General features: G+C 37.2%; 1 protein-coding gene across 5 annotated transcripts; it reads right to left on the bottom strand.

Annotated features, from left to right (window-relative positions):
- Window positions 1-237: 237 nt before the first annotated feature.
- zdhhc11 (zinc finger DHHC-type containing 11) lies at window positions 238-9,517 on the bottom strand. 5 transcript variants are annotated; one of them, XM_044117661.1, is made up of 12 exons: window positions 8,096-8,182; window positions 7,848-7,967; window positions 5,793-6,011; window positions 4,965-5,143; window positions 3,960-4,061; window positions 3,752-3,876; window positions 3,511-3,666; window positions 3,297-3,421; window positions 3,172-3,221; window positions 3,029-3,083; window positions 2,845-2,923; window positions 239-2,033 (listed from the first exon to the last, which is right to left on the bottom strand). In XM_044117661.1, exons 2-12 carry the CDS (start codon window positions 7,878-7,880, stop codon window positions 1,900-1,902), a joined length of 1,257 nt encoding a protein of 418 aa, XP_043973596.1. In that variant the 5' UTR covers window positions 7,881-7,967; window positions 8,096-8,182; the 3' UTR covers window positions 239-1,899. The 5 variants fall into 5 exon arrangements, with proteins under 5 accessions (XP_043973598.1, XP_043973596.1, XP_043973600.1 ...); XM_044117663.1 differs by lacking the exon at window positions 8,096-8,182 and having other exon boundaries at window positions 238-2,033; window positions 7,848-8,089; XM_044117665.1 differs by lacking the exons at window positions 7,848-7,967; window positions 8,096-8,182 and adding an exon at window positions 9,186-9,384.
- Window positions 9,518-10,160: the final 643 nt, after the last annotated feature.

Genomic DNA, 10,160 nt, shown 5'->3' with positions numbered 1-10,160 from the left:
GACATAATTGGCTGTTCAATCTGATTCAAACGCGCCTCCGTGTGGTCAACGCGCAGACGTGCATGTGGATTTCGAATAAATGGAATAGAGCTGTCTTGTATCGCCCCCTCAGCGGGGAAATGCAGCAAAGTGACAAATAGAAGCACACAAATTCACCAAAGGTAAAAAAAAAATATATATATATAGCTAAAATTTGAAATACGTGTGTGTAATAAAAGCAAAGTTACAGTATAAGAAGATAATTCTGTAGATAAAATTGGCGTTCTCAGACAACAAAGTGTGCATCCGAGAACCATATAAAAGCAGATTAATTACAAGGAATAGCAACAACTGTGCAAATAAGACTTAAACACTTAAGCCTCAAATAGATATTTAGTTACAAAGTCCATCAGCTGGATGTATGTGGAGGTATGCAGCAGATTTAGTGAAAACTTTCATTTCTGTAATCATTTCCAGCCGATTTGAGATAAGCTCATGAGGATTATAGCTGCAAGAGGGAAACTCAGACATCTTCCTTAAGGTAACTCAGTTCAGCTCATTCTGGGAGAGCCCGAGGAGTTTCCAGGCAAAAAGTGAAAAGTCAACACATTTCAATCAAATACCCTGCAAATTTTGTAAAAGTATAAAAGGCTCTCCATCACTTTCAGTTGAATATTTGCCCTCAAATGTCAGCTTTTTAGAAATTAATACAAAAACGACATTTCAAAATATGCGGATGTAAAACTCAGCTTTCAACAAGATGCGTCCTCCACAAACCTGCTGCAATAAAGATTCATCTTGAAGAAAGAGTGTTCTTTTAATCGCTGTACAAATTAGGTAGAGCTAACCAAAGCTTTAAATATTTTTAATAAAAGTTTGAGGAAAAAAAAAATCACAACACAAGAAATAAAAATAGATACATATTAAATCATACAAAAATATCCTTTGAAAAGTTAAACAATAAAACAAAAACGGCCAAACATCCAATCTGTTTAGCAACTGTGGTTTCAGCTGCAAAACGCTCTTTCTTCATCGACATCCAGAAAACAAACGTGGTGCTTCAGTTTCATGAAGCATATTTTCAAAGTAGGGAAGAATTATTGGCATCCCTAAAATGTAACCCTTTGTTTTTGAAAACATTCAGAAAAGGAACAATTCAACTAACTTTGTGCAAAATATAACTGTCATTTTAAAAAAATGACACAAAACAAGCAGAAGATATCCTATTTCGCTGTTCCTCAAACTAAAAGTGGGCTAAGAGATTCTGAGATAAACATTTAGATTTCAATTTTATTGCACAGATGGGGTTAGTGTTTGCGATGGAAGAAAAAAGAAACTGCTGGGGAAATTTGGACTGATGGTTTGGGTCGATAGCCTGTGCTGCATACAGAACCATAAGGGTTACAGGAGACATCTACCCACAGAAATAAAAATGTAAGACTGCTGCTTCCAAAAATTCTAACCAATAATTAACTTTTCTCTTGTAAAGATAGCATTTGAAGACTTAGAACTTTTTCAGAACTGAGAGGCTTGGGCTTCAGCTAAAGAAGTTCTTAAATAATTGATCATCAAATGACTGAATCTGAAGTGAGGAACTTCACTGAAAAATAGAAAGGGCAAAATATTTCAGTCCTGAATACCAACATGTCTAAAACTGCCTTAGAGAGAAATGATATAAGAAAAATTATACAAAAAAATGAGAAGTTCTATTATCAAGTCATTGTGATGTGTGAAAAGCCAAACAAAGTCTGCCTCTATAATCTATTTGTCTACCCTGATTACACTAAATCAAACATGTTTCAATTATTTCTGAAGATAACCATACATTTAGGGTTACAGTGTTAATGTGCCAATAATTCCGACCCAAGCAGCAAATTGTTCCTGATAGCATCAGGTCCTGGTCCATCTCCTTCCAGACAGTCACTGAGATGTAGGAGCCACAGCTGAGCAGCCCAGAGGGTCCTGAGCCTCAGGAGTGGACTTTCCACTGGTTCCCTGATCTTCCTCATCTTTGTAAGGCTTTGGACTCATGATGACACTCATTGATATTGACCCTTAACGACAAAGAGAGAACAAAGTAGTAAAAGAAATGTAGAAAAAAAAATTCTTATTTCGTTCACAATATTGTGCTTAATATGGAATCAACCTTCACACTTATCAAATAGAAAACAAAGAAATGGCATAGATATTTAATTAATTCTGCATTTGTGTTTATTGGGAAAGCACAGTGCCTTGCAGTTGTATTCACACCTGTTTACTCTGCTACCTTTAATTCAATGTAATGCGACCAATCACCATCAAAAGACAACTAATTGGTCAACAGAGTCGACCGGAATGTCATTTATTTTCACTACAAATCCAGCTGTTCTATGAAAGCCTCAGAGGTTTCTGAGAAAATTAGTTGAACAAAAAGCATCATGAAGACCAAAAACACAGCAGGATCGCTGAAGCATGATGGTGGCAGCAGCATACTGTGGTGATGCTTTTCTTTTAACACAGTCAGTAGGGTTAATAAGAGTTGCTGTGAAGGAAAATGGAGCTAAATGATGTTCAAAGAATTTGACAATTTGACAGATGTGCTTTCTCATCTATTTTTAGATGGGCAAAAATAGCAGACAGACGCCTCAAAAAACTTGAAGTATAATTGTAACTAAAGGTGGTGTTGACTGAGGCGGGCTGAATGAATGTGTTGAAAAAAAAATTATATTTTAACTTTACAATTATGAGGCAGGCTCATAATTGCTCAGATTTGTTGGTCTGAGATTAAAAATATGATAACTTACATTGAGGTTTGTGGTTGTAAATCATTTTTGCAAGGCACTGTGCATGTACAGTCAATGTAAGTGTGCATATAAAAAAGTATACTTGTTTCATTCTGTGTTGGATTTTCTGTCCCATAATTGAAACTATTCTCTTTTTCTGCAGACTTCTTAAAGTTTTCCAGCTAAGAAAAAAACAGAAGAATTTTGATGCAACACAGCTGAATTTCTTAAAGTACACATGGAATTTCTTTTTCTCCAAAAAAGTAGAAGTGAATCAATACTGTTACCTCTGTACATATAGAGTTTGACAGTCTGCTGGAAAGTTGATTCGTGTTGGCAAATCTGAAGAAAGTGCAGGAAAAGTCAAAACATTACTGATCTCTGTAAAAACCATCCGATGGTTCTTTAAGGTGCTGAGATGAATCATTACCTTGGACTCTGCGGTAACGTTTGCTCACAATTATTTGTTGCCTCTTGGTTCTATAAAACAAAAAGAGATTTTTTTTTTACATGAAGGATTGAACACAAATAATTGGTAATACATAAAGTCTGTACCTTTTGAGAGCGTGTAAAAGATTTTGAAGAGCAGGCACTTGCACTTTTAGATTCAGTGTTTCGTCTTCTGTCTTCCTTCTCTCGCTTGTTCTTTACGTGATCATACGTGCTTATTCCTTTATAAACTGGCGGGAAAACAGATGGAGGATGAAACAATGAGGATTCTTGACAGAGAGAGGAAGAAGAGATAAAAAGGAAGGACCACTTCACTTACACAAGTAAAGGTGAAATCCCAGCAAGTGACAGAACAGCAACATACAGACGATGCAGAGCAGAACTGTTATGAAGGCTAATGTAAGGAGACCAGCTGAACTCGTCTTTATAGGGGCTAATGGCAGAAACACCAGCCACGTTGTGTTCCCCAGCACTGCTTTAAAAAGAAGAAGAAAAGAAAAGGAGTTACAGCAACCTTTTTTAAGTCATGCCGTGAACATCATGAAAGATGTCAAACTCACTCCTAAACTGTGGTGCAGTCCGTAAAATATGCGGATCCAAGTAATGTTGAACAAATATGAACAAGATGACAACAGTGAGCATAGAGACTGCTAGGATGGCAGAAATAAGCGCCACGAAGAAGAACCTGAAAGTAGCAAAAGCTGAGAGTTTGTTTATGAAACATAGCTGGCTTTTAAAATCACTATTTTATCCAAATGATGAACTTACCAGTAGTTCCTCTGACCCACGCAAGTGTTCAACCATTTGCAATGATGATCAAAGCCTTCCACACATTTGTTGCAAATTCCACAATGTTTCACTTTGGGGCCACTACAAGACAATCACTTTTGCTTATTATAATTCATTTAACACTTTCTAAAGTGAAAGTTGTTATCCGATGTGTAGGGATTTCAATTTGAATTCTTCGTTTCTCTATCTAGTGCTTTCACTCCTGCGTTTTAAATTTTGTCTCACCAGTGAATTTATTTTCCTACTAAAGGTCTCCGATCTCGACTGTCCCGGACTGCAGCTGGCAAATAGAAGTCCAGAACCGGCCCATGCTGCTGGTTCTGGATGAGTTCAGAGATTTGCTGTTGCTAGCTACAGTCCAAGATGGTTGAGTTGGAGTCTGTCTGCATAACGAGGGAAACATACTGAGGAAAACTGAAGAATAAATTTGTCCAAAAGCAGTACAAACATCGGAAAGCAGAATCAAATGCACAATGTTGTGCAACAGTATACTCCTTAAACGTTTCCATATTATGTTATGTTACAACCACAAACAATGGTACAAGTATACATGAAAAAGACAAATGCAAGACATTTATGAAAGCTACCAAAGGTCAGGGCCATCTACTTAAATAAAATTCAATCAATTAGTTTTCACTTTTCAGCTAGTTAATGACCAGTGGCTGTCAACTAATAACCCTAACGGTAGAAAACTAAACTAAAGAGCCTATTTTTCGACCAATACACAGACAGTACATATTTGAAAGCTGATAAACGCATCATTCTTATGAGAAAGTATCTAGACAAAAACCGCAGCAGACTGAGCTACATGTTACAGACTTAGCTATCAGTTAGCACTTTTTGTTAACTAAATACTGATGATTTACTAATAGATTTTGTATAAGATTAAATATCTGTTTACAATAACTAATGGCTACAGAAATGTAAAAGACATGACATCAATAATATTGAATCACATTAGATGCTTCTGACTGGGATACATACACCTTGACATCACAGAGGTAACAGTGAAGGTCCTGGATGACATGTGCTTGTTTTGCCTTGTCAAAAAGAGGCAGAGGAGAGGAATAGTTCTTTTTGGCCCGAACGGTCAGATCGGCTGGATCTATAGTTACAGTAGCAATGTTAGTGAAAAAGTGTAGCAAAAATGATATCCCAGAAATCTGAGAAAATAACAGTTATGGAAGATAGCGATGGTGTCTGGAAATTGCAACAGTACATGTAAGAAACCAAAATCCACAAAGTTGCATATGAGCTAAGCAAAAATATTAACTTCTGAAGTTCACTATGAATTTATAGAGTATATTTATACTGTAGGGAGGGTCAGGAGGAATGTCAAAAGGTGGGAGAAACAGATGGGATGTCTAAGACTAACTGCCTTTAGTCATTTAGTAAATGCCTTTTATTCCTTTGAATTGTTTTTTTATACCTAAAGTCTGAGCTTGCAAAGTTGGATACAGCTTAGAAAAATGAACAAATAACTGCACACTTTATGTTTGGGGGGTAAGGGGATCTGTGAAGATCCACTGTTCTTTGGTTTCAGACGCTTGAGTAAAATTATCTAGTGTGTTGACATCATGCAGTGTTCATCATGTAACAAAAAGACCACTGAACATGCTGATCCAGTTTGACAAGAACCACAGAAAAGGAGACAGAGTAATGTTTTGTCTAACTGGAGGCCATACAAGAGCGCTACACAACTAAACTCTTGTTTCCTTTTCCCCAGCAGCCCAAACAAACTCTTAGCTCTAACGTTTGTTGATTATTCAAATATTAAGAGACCCGCAGCTGCAGCGACAGCATTAAGGATACAGCATAGCTCATGGCATTCCATGGCTGAGGCAGGAGGGGGATGAAAATCCCAAAGGAGACTACGGCGAGGTAGATGTACACCACCCACCCGACCACTTGAAGGGGCTGAAGGGGCCACGACCATCCGTTGATCCTTGGGGTCCTGGAAGGGACCAACTCACTTTTGCTGCTGCCACGTGTGGGAGCTGTGCGTCTAAACCTGCGACTGAAGCAGTTCATCTGGACAGGGATAGAGGAGAATAAGGGCAGACTTTTTAGCATATACGCACATTCTCCACCTGTAGAGTGTAGGGACATTTGCTGGGGAAATGAGTTAGGAAAATGAGCTGCTGATAATGAGAGCGACTGTTCAACTGGTGACCAATGGAGCGCTGCTCAGACTGGTACATTTCACAACTACAAAAATGGAGTAGAGACTTGTCTATGTTTAGCTTATATGGTAAGAAAAAGAATTGGAAGATTAAGTCAGATTTAAAAATGTAAAGATCTTTAGCAATTGTGTATATTCTTTCACAAACAATATGTACACTGAAAATAAAATTTCTCATCTTTTTAAAAATAAGATTTTTTACTTTAAGCAACAATAAACATATCTGCTGTGCTTTTGGGTTCGTCACATCCCAAGAGGCAAACAACTCCAGCTAATTGGCTTGACTGGTATATACAGGAAGGAGAAACAGCAAAATGTCAAGTGTTCTCAAAAGGAAGAGCTTTCAACATTTAAGAACAAAGTCCCTTGTGTAAACATCACACAGGTCAAGTAACCTTTAACAGAGTGACAAAGATTCCAGTCTCTTTTGTTGGGCTACTTTCATTCTTCCTGTTTTAAGTCTCCATCTTGGAGATGCAGCTTGTTAGATTCACAGACATGTCACAGAAAACAGTTTCCATTTAAATATTTTTTTTCTTTTAATCTCTTTATCTGTGTCTTTGTATAAACATTTTATACATACAGTACAGAAAGCTTACTTTGGAACGTCATCGCTCAGTAATGGAGTCCATTGAGTGCTGCAAGACAAGCCTGGTATCACTTAATATAATGTGTTGATTGACTGGAAAATGATAGGGTTTATGAGTTTTCTAGAGACCAGACCCTTGTTGGAGCAGTCAAGAGAAATTCTGCCAATTCCAGTCACCAGTATATTTCTAGGCGGATCTCTAGGCTGTACTGCAGGTGCATGCATGTTTCTTATTTATGTGTATGACTGGGTTGAAGAAAACTTTACACTTCCACACTAGCAGTCGTTAGGATTTGAATATTATGTTATTTGCACTTTTACCTCGTTGCAACCTTGTTCCTGATTATTAGACAATGACATGTTGGCATTCCAGTCTGCCATGGTCATCTTAGTAAGCCACTTTCACATTTTATAATTTCCAGATTTGCATAAAATCCATGTAGTATTCTGAAATAGGGCACGCATACAACGTTAATAAAAGAATTTCATGTTAAAGTCATGGTAAAGACGTAAAAACAAATATTAATATTAAGCAAATATTAATATGTATTTCCTAAACTCTGAGCGTGCCTTTTGTGATGTGACCAGAGGTATCAATGCCAGATTGTTAGCGTGATTATTTTACAATATAGTAACAAAACAGCTTATTTACTTGTCTAAATATTTTTTTCAGTTTGTTAAATGAGGACTAAACGTAGTCCTCATTTAAGATAAAAACAACAACAACAACAACTAATAAATTCATCCATTTACGGAAGTAACAGAATCCATCCTGCACGTAATTAGCAAGATACTTGAAGAGTTTTCAGGAAACAGCTGACTTAAAGAGGAAAAGAGCCCCAAGGTTCAACACCCTCCTATCAAATTTCGCACATGGTTTTACTTCAAAATGCTAGTTTTAAACTACAATATCATATGTACTATAATACATAAAAATCTCAACCAGATATTTTTACTTTTTATCATCTTCATATTGCGTTAAGGTTTCTGTTTTCCTCCCTCTTTGTTTGACATTAGTGTTTGAACCACAAACAACCTCCAAAGTCAGCAGAATAGGGAATTGTTTCTTAAATTGAAACCAAAATGTATTACTCACCTTTTTCATGGGAAATCCACAATAAACAGTCATTTCTTTCCAAACCCAAACGGAGATTTCCACCGCATTATATCCTTCAGTATTTTTTCGGCAGTGCAGATGCGTCACATAAATGGCTTACTGTCAAATAGTGTGAAATCACCCAGCATCAGTTAGAAATGCTTTAAAAAAAACTGTCTGAATTCAGGAGAAATGTTTCCTGCCCTTGTTTAGTGAAGGACGAGCAACCAGAAGTTAAATCAACTCACTCAGCAGGTCTCGGAAACGCTATGGTAACTGTTCCCGGCGCGCATGCGCGGGGCGGCTCTCTTCTTTTTTAAATTAGTATCTTCTACAAACTTCTTCATTTCAGTCTTTCTTTGAGCAAAACAGATAACACGCCTTTCAGAAAAATCTTTATAGATTTTTACTTAAGCTTTAGTGTTCACATGTGAGGATAAGGAAACTGTAGACATATGGATACAAGAGACTTTATAGTTAAAGCTCTCCTATAATTTCAGTGCAATCTCCTCTCTAAGAAGACATGCAAATGTGCAAAAGAAACGGTTTTACACTTTCACTTCCTTAAAAGACTTACACAACACAAGTAAAAATATTTTTTTTCACAGCCTTCAGAAATGGTGAGAAGACATCATTTGTGCATTTCAATATACTGCTCTTGTTTTTTTCAGCCTCCTTTGACTGCATACTATGGATATTAAACACTCACTGCATCTAAAACAACTTCTACACAAGAAAAATGCACAAAAACAGTTAATGAACAACAATGCAGGTGCAAGTATTTATTCTTGAAGGGTTGCCTTACTACAAAAAAACCCCAAACAAATAAAATATGATCTCTACACCAATTTTCAGTCTGAGGATCCTGCTGTCTCATCCATGTTTGGTCAGCAGGAAACTGGTGTTCTTGCCATCACAGATTGTTGGTGCATGAGCAGCTGTTGGCTGAGTTCTCTGGTTTTGGAGACTGCACTGGAATTGGCAATTTGTGCAAGGCAAATTAAGCTTTAAAGATTTAAGTTTTAGTTCACTTAAGTTCTCTAACATACATCTGAGGCCAGAAACAGAACAGATGCATATAAATTCTGTTTAAATGACACATCAGTGTACTATGTTTACTGATTAGGGGACTTCTGATGACACTGGATGTTTTTGAGGGGCATCAGAGTATGTAGAGCTGAATGCAAAATAATTAATATTTCTTCTTAATTATTTTTAAAAACTATATATAATTTTCATTTTACTTCAAAATGCTACATGCTTTGTGTTGGTCTATGTTACATAAAATCCACACCCAAAACCAAAAAATGTTTTAGTTTAGATTAAAAACCTGATTACCTGTACATGGCACTGTAGGTAGCTTTCCAGTTCACTGTGACCCTGATATGTGCTGGTGCTGACCAGGGTACTGGCATCATTATCAATTATGAGAAAAATAAATGAGTCAAAGCGACACAGGCGACGTTACTCCCACAAAGCCCTCCTAGCTAGCCAGCTCAGGTGTTCAGAGTTAGGTGGGAGAAAATGGCAGCTGGAGCTTAAGGTGGAGAACAAAAGGATGTAGGCTAACATAAGTCGGTTCATTTTTAATTAAAAAAATTTTTAATTTCATTTTGAAACATAAAGAAGTGTTTACAGGTTAACAATCTAGAATAACACATTGAAGGTTCAAAAACAACCTCAAGTTACAGCTAATGTAGGCAATGTATCTTGAAGACTTCCGGTGGGTTTCTATGGCTACCCAGACACATAGATCACGTGACAGCCGAGGCTACGGTCTTCCCCTAGCTTTTCCCCAGAGGAACATAGTTTCGCGATGTTAGGCTTCGTCATAATGATTTGTGACGTAAAAGAGCACAAAGGACAGCTGTTTTTAAGACAGAGAGCTTCTGGTGAGCAGAATATAGTTTCTTACTAAAAGCAAAATAGGAAAATGGCGGAGTCAAATGACCAGTCGAAGAATATCAGTGTCCCAATTAACAATTTGGAGGACATCCTATTGCCTCGCTTGAACACATTTTCCCCTGCACAGTGGACTTTGCTTTCCCAAGGTACAAGGGATTCGCATATAACAAGCATTATGGCTGACATTGTTGTGAACATTTATAAGCAATCTGTGGAAAATTCATTGAAAATCCTTGCTCCAGTGTTTGAACAGAACATGGCGACCACTTCCTATGTGAAGAGTGAAGTGCCAGAACAAACGTTCAGAGTGCATTTGACGAACTTGATTTCAACTGAAATCGCCACTGTTCTGCAGGTATTACCAGAAGTCTGTGGGTGTGGTGTAGAGTTGAACTCTTTGATGGAAGA

This window comes from Gambusia affinis, linkage group LG05 (genome assembly GCF_019740435.1).
Source record: "Gambusia affinis linkage group LG05, SWU_Gaff_1.0, whole genome shotgun sequence".
NCBI classification, from domain to species: domain Eukaryota; kingdom Metazoa; phylum Chordata; class Actinopteri; order Cyprinodontiformes; family Poeciliidae; genus Gambusia; species Gambusia affinis.
This window is presented reverse-complemented; position numbering and strand designations above follow the sequence as displayed.